Source organism: Microtus ochrogaster, unplaced genomic scaffold, assembly GCF_000317375.1.
Source record: "Microtus ochrogaster isolate Prairie Vole_2 unplaced genomic scaffold, MicOch1.0 UNK68, whole genome shotgun sequence".
NCBI classification, from domain to species: Eukaryota; Metazoa; Chordata; class Mammalia; order Rodentia; family Cricetidae; genus Microtus; species Microtus ochrogaster.
The window spans coordinates 310,127-328,280 of record NW_004949166.1 but is presented as its reverse complement, the minus strand read 5'-3'; the positions used below and the strand labels follow the sequence as shown (position 1 = coordinate 328,280).

Here is an 18,154-nt window from a genome sequence, read left to right as displayed (position 1 = left end):
ACCTCTGATGTTTCTATGCTGAAGTCTCCACCATGCACCCTAGCTGAGACCCAGAGGCTTGGTCCTTCTTGTCATGGCCCTTGATCCCGCTGTCTATGCCCTTCCCATTTATATCTGTAACATGGAAACATGACCACAGCCTGAGTCTAGAGTTTGCTTTGTGACTCTGGGCAAATTACCTGACCTTCCTAGCCTCAGACTCTTCCTTGAGAAGTGAGCTTGAGAGTTCATAGGGCAACTGAGAGCCAAAGACATGCCTCATCAGATGGTCTGACTGGAGTAGCCATTCTCAGGGAGGATATTCTACCCTTTACATGCTGGTATAGTGAGCTGATGCTACAGAAAGGAGGTGAGGTTCCTGCCCTGTCACTGACAGATGCCACATCAAGCCACATTAAGCCATGGTTAAGTGACACTGTTAATGAATGGACATTCCCGAGGGATGTAAGCCCATTAATGGCTGCATTTGTCTGTAACCCTGACCTTGCACTGACTGGGCTGGGGTAGAACTCTGGGTGTGCACACTATGTTTGGGGCTGAGATACAAAATGCTGTCAGTTCCTCTTAGAGAATTCCCGGACCCCTGAAGGGTGGGGCTACTGACTACTGTGAAGGTGTTGACAGGACCTGCTCACCCATACAGGGCCTTTGAGGACACAGCAGATGATGCTGGTGAGCTGATAGACGAGCGGCCTCCATTCCCAGCAGCAACGGCCCCTCTGGCCCAGCCTGAGAGGGGCAGCCTGGGCAGCTTGGACCGAGTGGTGCGGCGCTCGCCTTCAGTGGATAGTGCCCGCAAGGAGCCACGCTGGCGGGACCCCGAGCTGCCAGAGGTGCTGGCCATGCTGCGGCACCCTGTAGACCCTGTGAAAGCCAATGCAGCAGCCTACCTGCAACACCTCTGTTTTGAGAATGAGGGCGTCAAGCGGCGAGTGCGGCAGCTGCGTGGGCTGCCTCTGCTGGTGGCATTATTAGATCACCCTCGGGCTGAGGTGCGGCGCCGGGCCTGTGGGGCGCTGCGCAACCTCTCCTATGGTCGTGATGCTGACAACAAGGCTGCCATCAGGGACTGCGGGGGTGTGCCAGCCCTGGTGCGCCTGCTGCGGGCCGCCCGTGACAATGAGGTCCGTGAGCTGGTCACTGGTGAGTGGGCCTTGGCCATGGCTGACAAGAGCATGGCTTAGCCTGTAAGTGGGGAAACAGGAGTATAGCAGACCCAGGTGCTGGGATGGGTCCCCAACTCTCTGAGCCACGGGGTTGCTGGCACCAGACCCTACCTCCCCGCTTCCTTACCTGTGTAAGCTCTACAAGAGTAGAGCTTGTGCCGTGAGCTTGGGGGTCACAGGGCCAAATCTCCACAACCCTTTGGTGTCAGGAGCATTTGCCAGTCCACCCACTCATGTGGCAGGGACTGGATGGGATAAACTGACACTGGCTATGCCTCTCTTATAATTTGTCCCTTCCCTGTTGATGAAAGCTACCATTAGCTGCTGCCAGTACATCTTGCCCAGGCTCTGTGGGGCCCTTGAACCTCTTACAACTTTTACTGCTTCTAACTCTTACTTGAGCTGGGTGTCACTCAGTGGCAGTGCTTGCCTGATGTGCACAGGTCCTAGGTGCCATCCCTGGCAGAGCCTAAAAAACAAAAACCCAATGGCAGCTCTGCTCGTGTCATGTGCCTGCTGGAGGACAAGGAGGGAAAGCTCACAAGTGTCATCCCTGGGGAGGCCAAGGCAGGAGGGCCATGGTCAGCAGTATTGACTAGTGGCACATTACAGGCACGCTCTGGAACCTGTCATCCTATGAGCCCCTGAAGATGGTCATCATTGACCACGGCTTACAGACGCTGACCCATGAGGTCATCGTGCCCCACTCAGGCTGGGAGCGAGAGCCTAATGAAGACTCGAAGCCCCGGGATGCCGAGTGGACGACAGTCTTCAAGAACACATCAGGCTGCCTGAGGTGTGGGCAGAGGTGGGGCATAGGCCAGATCTGCAGGGTGTCAGGAGCTGCCATGCTTACAGCCCAGCTTGTCCAGTCTTAGGAGCTTTGAACCACATCCTAAGTCCCTGAGCTTTACAGTGGCATTGCCCTTGCACCCACAGACGGACTCCTAAGTCTCTGAAGTCCTGCTTGTCTGTCAGTTTGATACCACCGTGACCCTGCAGGGGCCTGGTATTGAGGTAGTGGGGCAGATTTGCCTGCATATCATGGATTCTGGCCTCTTGGGGCCCACTTCTATCCTATTCCAGGCCAATTGGGAGCCAGGGAATTAACTTTCTCCCCCACAGATAGAAGGCCCGACTGCCCGGGGCAGTCAGGCCACCCTGTTCTCTCTCACTGTGATCCAGAGGACCCACTGTGTAGATGAAAGCCTCTGAGGCCTAATGGGCTGGGGAGTTCCGTGGGGGCAAGAATAGGGGTCATTGGTGGTCCTGCTCCCTTCCACCCAGGAATGTGAGCTCGGATGGTGCAGAGGCCCGGCGGCGACTCCGCGAGTGCGAAGGGCTGGTGGACGCACTCCTGCATGCCCTGCAGTCCGCTGTGGGCAGGAAGGACACAGACAATAAGGTGGGTGGGACAGCGTTCCTTTCGAGTTCTCAGAGCCCAGGGCCACAGGACAGGACCCAGGGGCGTGGGAGCTCCCTAGAATGGCACAAATGGGAGCAGGTGGCAATTACCTAGAGCAGGGGACATGGTCCCTCGGGCAGTTCCCCCAGCTTAGGCTGACAGCACCTTGTCCAGTGTCCCAACCAGGCCACCTCTTCCCACAGTCAGTAGAGAACTGCGTGTGCATCATGCGGAACCTGTCCTACCACGTGCACAAGGAGGTTCCAGGAGCTGACAGGTACCAGGAGGCCGAGCCTGGCATCCAGGGCAGTGCTACAGCCTCTCAGCGTCGGAGGAAGGATGACGCCAGCTGCTTTGGTGGCAAAAAGGCCAAAGGTGGGTGGGTGAGCCTGGGATACGTCTCTTTCCCACTGGTCCCAGGGCTCAGGGCTTTCCATGTCCACGGCAGGTGTTCCTGGAGGCTAGAAGACATCCAGTCAGCCCCCATGGGCATGCAGCAAGTTGGGAAAGGTGCAGACCCAAGGCCCAACCTTAATCCTTTTCTGTGGGCCATGGTGTAGTATCCACCTTTGTCTTTCTACTCTTGGGAAGGATTCTGAGGGGCCACAAAGGACACTACCTGGCTGTTCACAGCGCAGCCTGTAATCATCCCTCTTTCCTCCACTTGGCCAGGCACCCTCAGCACCTGCAAGGTACAGGTGTCAGGTACCTGCATCCTCCAGCAGTGGCAATGGGACAGGCACACTTCCTTCACCTGCCCCTGCCCCTAGGTCTTCCCTGAGCCCCCAGAATTCCTGGAATGAGGTTGCACAGCCTGCGTGCTCGGCCTGGCATGGGTGGGAGTGTGAGTCATGGGAGGGTTCTGCTGCTGAGGCTCATCTTCTCTTTCCTGTGCTTCCTCCGGCCGCCCAGAGGAGTGGTGCCAAGGTGAGTCCCTGCTTGTTCTGCTGTCCAGGTCTGGCAAGTGCAGTGGGCAACAGAGTGACATTCATGTTCCCCAAGCTCAGACAGGGATTTCCATGACAACTATAGGGCAGCTGGGATGCCTTCCAGTCTCCAGGCCCTGCCCCACCCCCAGTTCCCTAGAAGGGCAGCCATCTCCATGACAACAGCATAGACATGACAGAGGCTGGAATGCTGGCTCTGGCCTGGTGGGAGGCCCAGGGGCTGCTGCTTACAAAGTCAGAACAAACTACCAAGGCAGCACTGGGACCGAGCAAACAGTGGGCAGGGTCCAGGGAGTGGCCAGCACAGGGGTGATAGGTGGCACAGAAACAGGGCAGGGGCATCAGGTCATCTGCAGTGGATTGCTGCCTGCTAGAGCTCCTTCAGCTGAAGGGGCTGAGAGTTCAAATTGGCTTCTATAGGGGCTCAGCCTAGATCCGGTTATCCTTCAGTACAGTGAAGGTTGGCCCATGTCTGGCCTTCAACTGGGGGCAGTTTTCCTCTTGGATGGAACTTTTTGACCCAGTCCTGCTGCACTGTAGCTTAGCATGCTGTGTCACCCTGATGAGAGGTGAGGTCTAGGTACTCAGGACGTTAGGCTGTTGCTAGGCTCTACTGCCACCCATGTCCTGGGCCAGCCTGCTTCCTTACTCTGAGGACAGAGCATCTCTGCCAGGGTATTCTTAGTACCCAGTCCCCTATACACTTGTCCCTCATGGATGTACCCCTCAGTGCCTACCACCCTTCTCTTCCAGGGAAGAAGGATGGAGAGATGGACCGGAACTTTGACACACTGGACCTGCCCAAACGTACTGAGGCTGCCAAAGGTGAATGGGTAAAGAGGCAGAGCTGGGGAGCCTAGGGCTTGTGCTGGTGAGGGGTCAAGGCTTTGTGCCATTGAGCAGGCCTAGAAGACTGGGCTGGAGGGCCAGGTAATGCAAACAACCTCACCCATCAGAATTCAGTTTTTTAAAGTATGGTTGGGGCTTGACACCGCCCGAGGGTTCAGTCAGTGTGCACAGGTGTTTCAGGTAAACTTTCACAGTCTCAGCAAGTGAGGTGGATTGGAGGGACACTGACGGTGACTCAGCCGTGTTACTTGTAGAGGGTATGACCCAGGGGCCAGGGTCTCAGGATGGGCTTCTGCAGTCCGGGGTGGATCACCCCTGCTGTGTTATGTCTGCTGCACTTCAGTGTGCACTGATATTGTGCTTTGCACTGGGAACTGACAGTGAGAAAAAAAGATTTCCTTGGTAGGGCCCAGGATATCAGAAGAACCCAGATGCCCCAAACTGAGATATGGAAGAACTCAGGCCCAGTAGCCAGCCTGTGTAGGTGCCCTGAGAGGAGAAAGTGTCTGGAGAACTTGGGGAGCAGGAGACCCAGCAGGCTGGAGTGGAGGGAGAATGGGCACAAGGGGAAGGGGAGAGGTGAGATGTGGGGTGTGGGAGTGATGTCCTGGGCTAGGGAGATGCTCTGGTCTCACACAGGCAGGCTCGGAGGCACCTTAGCTTGTATCCTTGAGGCCTTCTGCTGGGCACCTTGCTGCCAGGCTGGGACTCAGTTGCTGGGGAGTCTGGAATGGTTGCCTGGGATGCAGGGGTCCCAGCTATACAGTCTGTTACTGGTGAAAGTGGCCCCTATTGTCAGAGAGGGTAGGTGAGCCTTGTGTTTAGGGGTGCTGCCCTGGTGACACCCAGGGAGGGTAAGCTCTGTTGCTAAAGAAGTAGCCCAGCACCCATCTCCCTCTACCATACCTCCTGGATGTGCGGGCTACCAGCTGAGCCCAGTACCATTTCTTTGCAAGCAGGGTTAAGGAAGGAATGACCTCGTCTACCTGCTTGGCCTCCTGGCTGAATGGGACACTAATTGATACTAAACATGACTTGACTGTTCAGTATCCGCCCCTGCAGCCCACCCTAGCTTCGGAACAATGAATGAGAAGGGGCTGCAGTAGCGGGGAGTTACACCTTGACGGGCTGCCATCGCCTTGTGTCTAGGCTTTGAGCTGCTCTACCAGCCTGAGGTGGTACGTCTCTACCTCTCACTCCTTACGGAGAGCCGGAACTTCAACACCCTAGAAGCTGCAGCTGGTGCCCTGCAAAACCTAAGTGCTGGCAACTGGACGGTGAGGAGTCAGGCTGGCAGGGAGGGCAAGACCTGGACAGGGGAATTCCAGACACCCCACTGGTTCTGCCTTGAGCCCTTACCTCTATCTGGGCCAGCAGGAGAGGGCACAGCACATCCTCAGGGTCAGGTGGCTCTAATCACTGTGCCCTGGCCAGCGTGCTTGGTGTGGTGTTGTGCAAGGTAACTTCCCTGAGTAGTCACCTCATGTGCCACTCTCACAGTGGGCCACATACATCCGTGCCACAGTACGCAAGGAACGTGGGCTGCCGGTGCTGGTGGAATTGCTACAGTCTGAGACTGACAAGGTGGTGCGTGCTGTCGCCATTGCACTGCGCAACCTTTCGCTCGACCAGCGTAACAAAGACCTCATCGGTGAGGATGCTGACGGGTCTGACCCAGGGCTTGTGAAGGGGACAGGTGTTGGGGACAGGTTGTTGGAGGATGGGCCCATGAGGCTGGGCTGGTCTTATATTGGACTGTGGGAGCTTAGGTCTTCCTCTCCCAGTCCTTGAGGCTCAACCTTTTAAAAGCTCTAGAGGTTGTGGCAGTCCTGGTAATATCCTGTGTCTGAACACTGCTCCTTCCCCCAGGAGTAGGGCAGAGATGTGTCCTAACGTCTGACCCCGCCTTTAGGGAGCTATGCCATGACAGAGCTGGTGCGGAATGTTCGCAATGCACAGGCACCTACTCACCCTGGTGCCCACCTGGAGGAGGATACGGTGGTAGCTGTGCTCAACACCATCCACGAGATTGTGTCCGATAGCCTGGACAATGCTCGCTCCCTCCTGCAGGCCCGTGGTGTGCCTGCACTGGTGGCACTTGTGGCCTCCAGGTGGGTGAGAGCAGAGCCTGCTGAGGGTGGGGTGGGTTTGGGAGGGTTGGAGGGAGACTGTAAGAGGTAGACCACTGACCCCAACCCTGGCTGCTGCTTGCTGCAGCCAGTCAGTGCGGGAGGCCAAGGCTGCATCACACGTGCTACAGACTGTGTGGAGCTACAAGGAGCTGCGAGGAGCCCTACAGAGGGATGGCTGGAACAAGACACGCTTCCAGGTGCAGCTGCCCCGCCTTCTCTCTCCCTTTGCCAGGTCTGCCCCAAGCAGGAGTGTCATGGGCCTTTCCTCTTATTTGTGTTTTGTGCCTCCTTAGTCTGCTAGCACTGCCAAAGGACACAAAGGAACACCAAGTCCTGGGGGCTTTGATGACAGCACACTGCCACTGGTGGACAAGAACCCTGGTGAGCACAAGCTGGGGAGGGGGACACGGGACTAGTCCCTGAAGCTTGGGAGTAGCGCCCATCTGCGAATGCACAAAGTTGGTGGGGTTGGGGAGACAGGGCTGTCCTGTTAAGACGGCTCAGTGCTTGAGGCTTTTCATGCAGTCAGCCTCCTGGGAACTCTTCTGTGGCTGCCTAGGAAGCCAGGGTGGTGGCAGCAGGCAGAGACTGGAAAGGAGTGCTAAGCGTTAGAGTCACTAAGGACTGTCCTGTGGCAAGCTTGTCTGCACTGCCCTCCTATGCCTGCCCACTGCTCACAGATAGACACTGCTCATGCCTTGCAGATGGGGAGAAGTCAGCCCCCCGAGATGTGATCCTCATGGATACACTTGGTCCAGGTAAGTGCAGGTGTGCAAGGAAGAGGGCTGGGAAGAGAAAATGGTAAAATGTCATTTTCTGTGTGAAGAGGTGGTGTGGAGGCCTCAGGGCTGGTTGGATCTGGCACTGAGATCCAAAGTTCCCTTTCCCAGGACTTTCTGATATGGACTGAAAGATCACCTGACTGTGGTGCCTTCCCCAGGGCTCCCTCATTCCCTGCTCTGTTCCACTCTACAGATGGGTATGCCACAGTTGACCGGAGGGAACGGAGGACAATGGGCAGTGACTCCACAGGGGAGACCTCAGAGAAGGAACTGTTTAAAGTGAGTGACAGTGAGCAAGTACCCAGGGAGGCTTTATGTTTGGGGCTTGGCAAGAGAACAGCCATGTAGTGCTAAGTTTGATCAGGGCTCTGGAACGTGGCTGGGGTGGCACTCACTTGCAAGACCCAGAAAGTAGCCCACACATCAGTGGACTGTGGTACTGAGGGTTCAGTGCAGACACCTGTGCAAAGGAATGGACAGGGCAGCTCTGCCTGGTCACTGGCTGCATAGAACCAGAGTCTGAGCAAGTGGACCTGTACCTTTCTCTTATGTGTGTGGGGGCAGGGTATCCACTGTGGTCCCCTGAAAAAGAAAGCATCTTTGTGCCAGTATCCTGGCTTCATGTACCAGCCTCTGGTATATCCATGTGCCACCCATACGGAGTGTGAGCCACACTAGTTCCAGAGCGTCACTCCCCTGTACTGCCTGGCAGGCCCACCTTGTATCGTACCCCTTCCTTGTCCACATCGACCAGCCTAGCCTGCCCTTAGTTGCAGTTAACCTGCTTTTTTTTCCTGCTTCTAACTCCTGTCTGCCTACTTGCCATGCACTGCAGCCCGACCCTGGCAGGAAGGCCCCTCCGCCTGGGCCCAGCAGGCCCTCGGTCAGGCTGGTGGACGCCGTGGGGGATGCTAAGCCTCAGCCTGTTGACTCCTGGGTCTAGCTTGCATGCCTGGTATGTTCCTTCATTTGGTTGGTTTTCCCATCCATGGACTGGGGCTTCTTGTCTGTTTCTGCTTGCTGTTTGTCTGAGCTCCCTGTGTGAGCCCTGGCAGGACCCAGGAAGACTCTCCCAGAGCTCACAGGCCTGTTCCTGCCCCCAGAGATCAGGGTCCTGAGGAGACATGCCCTCTATTTCCTCAAATACCCCTATCACAGGACCCTTTGAAGACCAGTTAAACAGGACTGGCCCTATTGTCAAAGCTCTTGGCATGGCCCACCCTTCAATCCACAACCACTGCTTCTGTGTGGCCTCTGCAGGCAGCTGCCCTGTGTGGAGGCTCCCAAGTCACCCTGCTACGTTTTGCTGGCTCTGTTGCCTCTCTGGGCTCCCAGCTACAGCATCTGTCTTTGTCTTCTTTTGCAGGGCCCTGGCCCAGCTGTTTGTTCTTAGGGATCACATCGCAATAGTTGGAAGGGCCATCTTGAGCAGAGCCAATCCTGGAGCCGGGAGTCCCACCCCTATGTGGCGGGTTGGCCAAGCCTCCTGTCCCAAGCCAGGGCCTGACTTTATGAATATCCCTTCTGTCTTACCCTCCCCTCTCCTCCACTCTCCTGATCTAACTCTCCAGGCCTGAGTTAGCTGTTTACTGACATGGTGCTGTGTAGTGGGAGAGAGGGGCAGGGGACCCCATGCACAGTGCCACAGAAGAGCAAATAGAGCCTGGAGTGGAGGTCCTGGAGCAGGCAATGGGATGATTCGGGGGAGGGGGGTTTGGAAAAGAACGGGGGCTAAGGATGGCTGGAGTTCTGCCGTGCATGCAGGCTGACCAGAGTGAGGGCTGCTCCAGCAGAGTCCAGGCAGGGATGTTTAGGAGGCAGACAACTTGGGGGACAAGCTGTGCTTGCCCCCAGCCCTTGTCCTTGGATTCCTAGGACATCTTCCCTCTGCTGTGTACTCCTCCTGAGTTGCCTGTGGCTGGGGCCACTCTGGGTGTTGCATCTGCATCTGCCTAGAACCTCAAGTAACCTCGGGGCCTGAGTGCCAGCAGCAGCGGGGGACTGCTCTTCAGTGCCTGCTGTTTGGGACTTAATGAAGAAAACTGACACAAAGCATTCAAAATGAAACCAAAATAAGACTGTATCAGCAAACATTGAAACTTTTGTAAGAAAATTTAAAGATTAAAAAGCAGCAAAAGAACTGCCTGTCTTCTGACTCAGCTCACCAAAGCAGCAGGCACCTCCGACTACAGAGGAGGGCACATCCCACTGGGTTAACCGAGCCACTGCTGCCACCTAGTGATGACATAGTTTCCTGAAGTCCCTTTGCAGTGGGGGTGGGGTGTGGGAAGGCCTCCTGCACTGCTTACTTCTATCTACCTTGGCTCTCTTTGGCACCCCCAGCCCAGGAGGGGCCTGCTGACTGTCTGTTCTGGGCACAGGTGGGATCAGCTGGGGTGGGTTGATCTTTGTGTCTAATCCTGGAAACAGGTCCCTTCTGAGGTCTTCAGGAACCTCTTGGAAGAGAAGGTAGGGGCTAGGGCAACTGTAGCTTGGGTTCCTCAGCAGCTGGGTGCCTGGCAGACATGTCCTGTGGTCCGAGCCCACCTCCTCTTCTGGAAGCAGGACTGGAGAGACTGGGTGCCACACGTGGGTTGAGAGCAGCAGGGACAGCATGGCCCCACAGCTTCCTGTCCCCATTGCCTGCTATTCAAAGATGGGGCAAAGGCTGTGTGCCATGTGCATCAGGTAAGACAGCAGTATGGTAGTTGAGAAGAATAACTGTCAGTGGATCTCTTGTATCCAAATATTTAGAGCTTTAATTTCTTTTAAGATAAAAGATCACAGCATAACTAAAAAACAGGTCATAACTTGTTTTTCTTTTTCTTTTGCCTTGGCTGTCTTAGAACTCACTACTGTGTAGACCAGGCTGGCCTTGAACTCAGAGATCTGCTTGCCTTGCCTCCTGGGTGCTGGGATTAAAGACATGCACCAGTACACCTGGAAAGTTCATGACTCATTCTTAAGATGAACTGTGGTATGGGTTGCTGGTGACAGTGCTGCCATTTGGTGACAGCCAAACAGCATCTGGATATTTCCAATTTCCTGACTTCTTGCTTGGCCTAATTGGTGATGGCAGTGCCTATGCATCTGGCCCTGAAACCCTATGAGAATCTCATAGGTGACACCAGCAGGATTACACCTGCTTTGACTTTTTTTATCCCATAGTTTCAGGCATTTAGGATTAAACTCAAGGCCTCTTACATGCTGGGTAGGCACTGTGAGCCTCCATTCAGCCTTTTCTCCACAGGTACTTTCCAGATTTCCTGTAGTGGTTTTAGGCAGCGAGCTCATACTTTTCGAGTTCCTCGACAGTAGTTGAGGACAGGCTCCAGAAGCATAGAGGGGTCAGCATAAGTGAGTGTCATCTAGCAAAGGAAGCTGGAGGGGATCTCAGGGCAGGCTGAGTGGTCAATGCTTCATGGGCTGCTTGGACCCTGGTAGATTGCCTTCTCCAGGCCGTCTACCACTTTCATGTACTCCAGGTATGAGCTGTAGTGTGTGCATTCGAATTTGTTGCTCCCCCTCACATATTCCAGGAATTCGGGGGCTCCTGGGACAATGACATTGTCAGCTAGAAGCACCGTCCCCTTGCGCAACAGGCCATGTTCCTGAAGGGGACAGAGAGACAGGGTCATGAATGCTTGGCAAACCCATTGCAATCCAGAGGCAACTGCTGCCCCATGGAGTCACTGCCAGCTACTAGCCATTCTCCCCTGTGTCTATCCCCAGCCCTAGAGGGGCGTGTGGGCAACACCAGTTTGTAGGCTGGCTGAGAGGAGAGATGGTGGGACCAAACTCTCTGTGCCAAAAATACGAGGTCTTCCCAAGAACCCTAACCTTGAAGATCTGTTCTGGACTTTCCACCTGGGCCAGGGAAGACACTAGGTGCCTGGAGGAACCTCACACTGAGGGTGCTTGTCTATCCACTCTGGCAAGCATGTCCGCTGACAGCGTATAAATACCTGGAAGTACCTGACAAGGAAGTGTACCTTGTGTGTGTTGGGGGTGGGGGTGAAGAACAGGAAATGGAATACCTGGATGTCTTATTTGAAGGCTGCCCAGAAGCTAAGGGGTTTGTTTTTAACATACTCATGAAACAAAAGTTAAATCAGTCCTGTCTGGCCCACATCTGTAACCTTAGCATTCAGGAGGCTGAGGTAAGAGGATTCAAAGTTCCAGGTGAGCCTGGGCAATGTAAGACATTTGTCTTCAAATACATACAGACAACGCAACCAAAAATGGAAAGTAAAGTAAAATCCAGTAAATAGTCAGGGCTGAAGTGTAGCTCAGTGGGAAGAGTACTGCCCAGCAGGCGTGACCTAACGTTCTCCCAGCACCACACACACAAAAGAAAAGTCTCTCCACCATCCTAATGCAAGTCGTCCAGGGCTCAGGCTGGTCCCAGTGCTTGTGGGGGTGGCCGAGAGAGAGCTGAGGGACCCGCAGGCCAGTCAGTAAATTCAGGGATGGTCTTGTGCGCTACAGTGTGAGCGAGTTTTACTATGAATCAACACATTCTTGCTTAGAAAGCAGAAAACAGAATGTCAAGTCAGCACTGGCTGGAAAAACCTCAGTGAAGAGCTGCTCTGGAGGAGGGCATCTACCCAGTCCAGAAAGGGGCCCTGCAGTTCAGGACCAGGAAGAAACAAACTGAGTGGGGAGTTTCCAGGCTCAGCCAGAGACTGAAACATCAAGAGTCACATGTTGACTAATGACGTCAAGACAAAAACTTCCTGATTTCATAATGATAGCAAGGAAGACAGGCACTTCTGGAGGTGCTGGGGACCCACTGCCTTTCAGGAAACATGCCCTGTCTGTATTCGAGTACCATGGGCCTCCTGAGAGACACCTCGGGCCACCTGGGGAATTCCTGTGTGTGAATGCGGGCTCCTATGCTGAGGAGACTGGAGCGCAGAAGACAGAAGATGTTTGAGACAAGGGTTCCACGTAACCTAGGCTGGCTGCAAACATGATCCTCCTGCCTTCAGGAAGAGATTATATGTGCACCACTAAGCATGGTGGTGAGGTAGTGTTACTTTATGACCACCATTCTTAAAGGTTTGTCCTCTGACAAGCACACATTGAAGATGGAAAAGCACAGCCACTCCCAGTGCATGCCTCTCTTCTGGAGCTAAGAACCATTGGTTTCTTACTGAACAGCAGTATTTGCTGCCTTTCTAAAAGCAGGCCCTGTATTATCACACGCAGAAAGCTGCAGGGATCCACTCCCTGCACTGAGGCCTGGCTCTCCTGTCAGATGGAGCCTGATGGCTCAGCTGCCTGTTGTCTGTAACCTCATGTTTGCAGTGTCTGCCAGGGGTAGGCCCCTGTCCAAACCAGCTTCCCATGGTTGGCCTGGCCTGCTGATCTCCTTTCTATCCTGACTGCCTGCCCTCTTGTTAGAAACAGATTCTCCGCTACAATTTCCTGGTCCTGCTATATCCCTGTCTCATACCATAGTGCTCAGCACTTGCAAAACAGTTTTAAGGACCTCTGAAATAGCTTCCTATTCCCCCTTCCATGCCTCCATAAGGGCAACAAAAGTCCTTTTAGATGCCAGGACTCATCATCCCTTGCCCACAGCTCATGCAAAGACTTTTCCTCTGTGCCCTTGCAGTCCCCGGAACTGAACTATGCCCAAGCCTCAGTGGCCCTGTCCTGCCGGACCCCTCACATTCTAGACCCCACTGTACATGACAGGGTATACAGCTTTTGAGACAGCTGTGGATGGGCAACACCACATGGACAACCCCCCCCATTGGCTGTGGAAGGCTGTGAAGAAACTCAAAGTCACAGAGCCTCGAGCTCTAGTCACTCAGGAGTGGGGATGGCTCCCCGAGTCATCGCTGGGGGGTCTCTGCTAGGTGAAGCTGGCTAAGTAGCAGTGCGGAGGATTAGAAGGGCTAGGGAGAGTGGAGTTGTATGGCAGAGGCTTCAGGAAGATCTAGGGCATGCTTGCCATCTCTGTGGCCAGCCCCAGTTGACTCCCAGTCAGACCCATGTGGTGGCCAATTCTGCTCCCTTGGGTACTCAGCCTTGTGTCCTTCAGGCCCAGGTGTTCTAGTCTCTGCTCCCATCTCACCCCCTAGCAGAACCCTGCTTGCAGGGCAGGGAATTCCTGGCCTGGCACTCTTTTTCTTTCTACCCTTATCTGCCACAAGGCCACTGCAGTGTACTGACAATCTGTGAAGACTGTCCCTGGACCCATCTATGTCCTAGGGAGGCCACCCTCAGCAGACCTCTTCAGAGAGGCCAAGAACTAGTTAGCCCACAGCACAGAAGTCATCCTGCCAAGCAGGGGCAGCTCAGCTCACCTCCAGGAGATGTGTGTCTGGCAGGTAGCGATCCTTCCAGTGGTCAAGAAAGACCATGTCAAATGTGTCCACATCATACTTCGTCTTCAGCTGTGGGATGAGGTTCTGGGATGCCCCAAGGAGGATGGTGACCTGGAAGAGTGCTCAGTCAGTGCTGTGCCTGCAGGGATATGCAGGAGCCTGCCTGGTGTAGTCTCTCCTGGGGCAGCCCTGGGAGTTGCTGGCTCTGTAGGAACATGTCCCTAACCTGCTGAGGTTCCTTCCTTTGACGTGGCAGGTGCTTCGTGATTGAACTGAGCACCTCACCCTCTCCCACTGCCTGCTTAGCCCTCCCAGCCACAGCTGCCATACCGGTTATAGGGTCATACTTTGTCCTGCAGGCCTGCAAAATTCAGCATTTGCTGGGTGATGGCGGCATGGTCAGGGTTCATCTCCATGGTGAGAAGCCTGCCTCCAGGTGGCAGCAGGCGGGCTATCCGCATGGCTGAGTAGCCACAGTAAGCTCCTAGCTCCAACACCAGTGAGGGCTTGTACTCCTGAACCATTGCATCCATGATTTGGCCTAGAGGGTGGGGAGGAAGATATGAATACAGGCAGAAGAAGGGGAACCCACCCTCCAGTTAAGGGGCTCACCCATCTCCAGATCATTAACACCCCCAACTCTTCTCATGCTCCTCACCTGCTGCTGAGCCCAGAGGGCCCCTCTATACATACCCTTGGAGAGTCCTCCAGCTTTTGCACACACAGGGGCCCCGATTGCCCACCTATCTGGTTCCTTCAAGTGTAGGTGTTATGGTCTCTAAGGGGGTTAGGCAGGAGCATGGCCCTCTCCCTTTAACAGGCTCCCCTGCAGGACCACCACTCCCAGTCCTGGGTTCCCATTTCTAGGCCATTGCCCACAGGCTGGACCACATACCTTTGTCTTTGCCCACATGCATGCCCCACTCCTTCTGTGAGCTGTAGGTGTCAATGGCCTCCAGTGCACTCTGGGGATCTCCAGGCTTGGCATGCTGCTGCACGAAGTGCAGGATGCGCTGCTCCTTTGTGTCGCCCATGAGCAGGTTAAGGACTGGCTGTTGCACAAACTCAAACCAGAAGATAGCTATCAAGCCCCAGCCCAGGTGTCGCAGGTACAGAAGAGCCACCAACAGGAGAGCCAATGAGATGGCAACCAACAGCATCTGCAGGGCAGACAGGTTTTATGTGGCCTGTGCCCTTCCTGCCTCACCCATCCGGTACTGAACTCAGTACACCATTGGTCCATGTGATAAAGGAGGGCCAATGTTCAGAGTATACACCCACATGACTCACTGGATCAGAGCCAGGGGAGACTTGCACCCTGCATGTGCCTCCTGGAGTCCTGTGTGGAGGCCAGTGAGCATGGTTCCCAGGCCTGGGTGCTTTCTTGATGAAGGAGGTGTCACCTCACACTGAACTGGCATTCTGACTGTTTCAGGCTGAAAGAGGAAGTGTGGGTGCAGGCTAGGCCACATGACCTGTCTGTCCCTACATGCAGCAGAATGTGAAGATTTCTTAGGAGGGGATCTTCTAGTACCAAGACAGAAAAATAGCCCTCGTCAAGCAGAGACTGTTAATGGGGCCGGGGACCCAAATAAATGATCTCATTTTCCAGCTTACTTTACAGCCCCATAGATTACCAAGTGACATCCCTAGAATTCACCAGCCTACTCGAGATCCATGCATTCTATTTTTCCCTACAAAATTTTCTTTCTTTGCCTCAGAAGCAGGAAAGCTGTGGCCCCTTGTTCTTTATTTCATTTTGGTTGTAGTGAAACCTTGTGTGTGTGAAGCAAGCATTCATACTACCATTTTCCTGAGCCAGGCTATATATCCCAGGCTGGTCTTGAACTCATAATCCTCCTGAGGACTGCGGGTATGTACCACCATGTCCAGTGTTTTGGCCATTTCTCTGGGTCACATCTTGTAGAAATCTCCAGGGCTGTGCAAAATTAATACAATATGTGTGTTCTCCTCTTGCCATTTAGCCTTGTATTGGCTGATTCGCTTGGCTTAAGACAACCAAGGAACTGAGATACCGGAATCCACTGAGGTAGGGAACAGCTCCAGATCCTCTAAGAGCACATCAAGGGGCCGCGTGAGCTACACCGTACAGCGTTTGTCTGACATGTAAGGCCCTGAGTTCTGTCCCCGCACAGCTGAGTGTGTGTGAATGCACCCACACACACTCACCTTCTGGCAAGAGCTGGGGAGAGGAGCCCAGGATCTAATTGACAAAACTCAGTGGATTCCCGCGGCTGACACTGAGCAGAGTTCACTAAGTTCACAGCACAAGCTTGTGATTCATACCAGAGACCCTCAACAGAAAGAGACAAGAAAGAGGAACCAGAGAAACTTCCACTCAACACTCTGGCCATTTACAGTTCCTTCCAGAGCAGGCACTGGTGACTACATAGATCTCAGCTGGGAAGGCTTGTGGAAGAGTATTAGGAGGTAGGCCCAAGTCCTAGGTGTAATCCTGCTTCAGGACAGGCTCAGGAGAGAGCGAAGAGCTGAGGCTTCGCAGCCCACACATACTGACGTAGTTTATTTCCACAAGCTCTGCATGCACGCTGGGCCTGAACCCTCACGCCCACCCACAGGCTTCCATCAGTCAGGTGATCTCACATCCAAGCTCTTGCCCTCACAATCTACTGTAGGATGGGCCTGGCCTCCACCTTTTGTGAACTGGGCAGACAGAAGTTGGGATGCTGAGGAACTCAATTTGGTCTCTGGTCTATTTTTGACAGAAAATGACCTAGAACTGATCAAGGTCCAGCTGTTCCAGCGCCTTTCCAGACTCAGAGAGTACGGACATCACTTAGAAGGCTCCCAAGCCAGGGACCCTGTTGTCATATGTACCTGCACCTTGGGGGAGGCAGGAGAAAGCTACTTTGCTCCCACCATCACACACTGACAGCTACTTTGAGAGCACACATGTAAATCTGCAGGATTATCCAGGGGACCATTACCAGAAATGGTCAAGAGTGGGTGCAGCAATGTGGGAACAGGTACCAGAGCCTGCCTGAAGGCTGAATGCTGGGATCATGGACATGTACATGACATAGGCTTCATTTCACTTCTTCTTGTGGCTTAGATTTCCTAACACGTGTTTGGGTGTCTTAGTTTATGTTGTCCTTTAATCATTACTAGAAGTAGCATTTGGGTGCTAAGACAATGAGCTATTTTGTTCTACCATCTGTCTATCTGTATCTTCAATCATCCACCCTCCCCATCCATCCATCCATCTAAAATTTAGCTAGGGAGGTAGCACAGTAATACAGCTCCCAAAAGTCTTGTCCCTTTACTTGTGTGGTCCCCAGAGTGCAGGGCTCTGCTCCTCAACAGCCCTCTCTGCTGTGCGCAGCTGTGGGGAGTCACTGTAGCCATGCTGGCCTGGCCCTGGGAAAGGGGACAGGTTTGTATTTACCTGAGCACTGAAAGGCAACAGTCAAACTCCAGAAGTCAATTACTTTCTAGGGTTTTGCAGAAACCAACCAATTTGCGAGTGGGGAAGCCATTTGTGGAAGTGCACACCTGAAATCCCAATATACAGAGGCAGGTGGGCTACACTGCAGCCAGCACAGACTGTGCCTTCAACAGAACTGGGGTAGCTCCAGGGCTGCCTGCACAGCTCCATCGAGAAACCAGACAGCTCCTTTCATTTGGAGTGTGTGGACCTACTGTGAGGTCTGAGCCCTACTGTGCAGACTCCTGGACCAACTGTTCAGGAGTTCTGGGCAGAGATCAGTCATGAGTGGCCTCAGCAGACTGCATATTTAGTTGATCTTCGTTGACCACGAGAGTAAAAGTGAGGGAACCTGTAAGGAGCTGAGACAGAATAGAAGACTTGCTGCTGGTAAGACTGTCCACACAAATGCTGCTGATTCTCAGCACTACCCAGATCAGATTAGCAGTTTACTGATTTAATAACCTTTACCAGATATCCCAAGGGCATTTTATTTTCGGTAGAGAAATCCATGCTATTTATTGACTCTCTAGGGATCATGAATAGCCAAAATAATCTTGAAAAAGAAATGCAAAGGTGAAGGGCTTAACTTTCTTATTTAAAACTAACTACAAGCTGGGTGATGGTGGCGCATGCCTTTAATCCCAGCACTCGGAAAGCAGAGGCAGGTGGATCTCTCAGAGTCCGAGGCCAGCCTGGCCTACAAAGCAAGTTCCAGGACATCCAAGGCTATGCAAAGAGGGGATAAAAATGTAACTACAAAACTATAGTAATTAAAACAGTTGGGCACTATGAAAATCTGTAATCCCAGCATTCAGGAGTTATGAGTTTGAGACCAGCCTGGGCTATATTAGACTCTGTTTCAATCAATCAGATCAATGTAAATAAAAATCAAAACTTCAAAAAGTAAGAGGATTTAGGGCTGGGGTGTAGCTCTGTGGTGTCAAACATACCATGTTTTAAAAATTGGGCAATGGCCGGGCGGTGGTGGCGCACGCCTTTAATCCCAGCACTCGGGAGGCAGAGGCAGGTGGATCTCTGTGAGTTCGAGACCAGCCTGGTCTACAGA

General features: G+C 53.6%; 2 protein-coding genes across 6 annotated transcripts in view; one reads left to right on the top strand and one right to left on the bottom strand.

The window, feature by feature from the left end:
* Arvcf (ARVCF, delta catenin family member) overlaps positions 1 to 9,734 on the top strand; it is a 55,310-nt gene extending 45,576 nt beyond the window's left edge. For 2 of the 5 annotated variants that reach the window (XM_005369950.3, XM_026777472.1), the window contains 15 exons: positions 644 to 1,143; positions 1,779 to 1,962; positions 2,454 to 2,571; positions 2,775 to 2,946; positions 3,484 to 3,498; positions 4,272 to 4,343; positions 5,517 to 5,644; positions 5,868 to 6,018; positions 6,280 to 6,478; positions 6,585 to 6,696; positions 6,793 to 6,880; positions 7,204 to 7,257; positions 7,475 to 7,560; positions 8,117 to 8,236; positions 8,648 to 9,734. In XM_005369950.3, the coding sequence (XP_005370007.1) occupies positions 644 to 1,143; positions 1,779 to 1,962; positions 2,454 to 2,571; positions 2,775 to 2,946; positions 3,484 to 3,498; positions 4,272 to 4,343; positions 5,517 to 5,644; positions 5,868 to 6,018; positions 6,280 to 6,478; positions 6,585 to 6,696; positions 6,793 to 6,880; positions 7,204 to 7,257; positions 7,475 to 7,560; positions 8,117 to 8,224 (1,987 nt within the window). In that variant the 3' untranslated portion in view covers positions 8,225 to 8,236; positions 8,648 to 9,734. The remainder of the gene's footprint in view (positions 1 to 643; positions 1,144 to 1,778; positions 1,963 to 2,453; positions 2,572 to 2,774; positions 2,947 to 3,483; positions 3,499 to 4,271; positions 4,344 to 5,516; positions 5,645 to 5,867; positions 6,019 to 6,279; positions 6,479 to 6,584; positions 6,697 to 6,792; positions 6,881 to 7,203; positions 7,258 to 7,474; positions 7,561 to 8,116; positions 8,237 to 8,647) is intronic. The other 3 variants (XM_013354758.2, XM_026777473.1, XM_026777471.1) reach the window with 2 other exon arrangements.
* A 283-nt stretch (positions 9,735 to 10,017) lies between these two features.
* Comt (catechol-O-methyltransferase) overlaps positions 10,018 to 18,154 on the bottom strand; it is a 21,681-nt gene continuing 13,544 nt past the window's right edge. Inside the window, exons 2-5 of the mRNA XM_005369951.3 lie at positions 14,515 to 14,779; positions 13,967 to 14,160; positions 13,599 to 13,730; positions 10,018 to 10,892 (exon numbers count right to left, since the gene is read on the bottom strand). Of these exons, the coding sequence (XP_005370008.1) occupies positions 10,701 to 10,892; positions 13,599 to 13,730; positions 13,967 to 14,160; positions 14,515 to 14,779 (783 nt within the window). The 3' untranslated portion in view covers positions 10,018 to 10,700. The remainder of the gene's footprint in view (positions 10,893 to 13,598; positions 13,731 to 13,966; positions 14,161 to 14,514; positions 14,780 to 18,154) is intronic.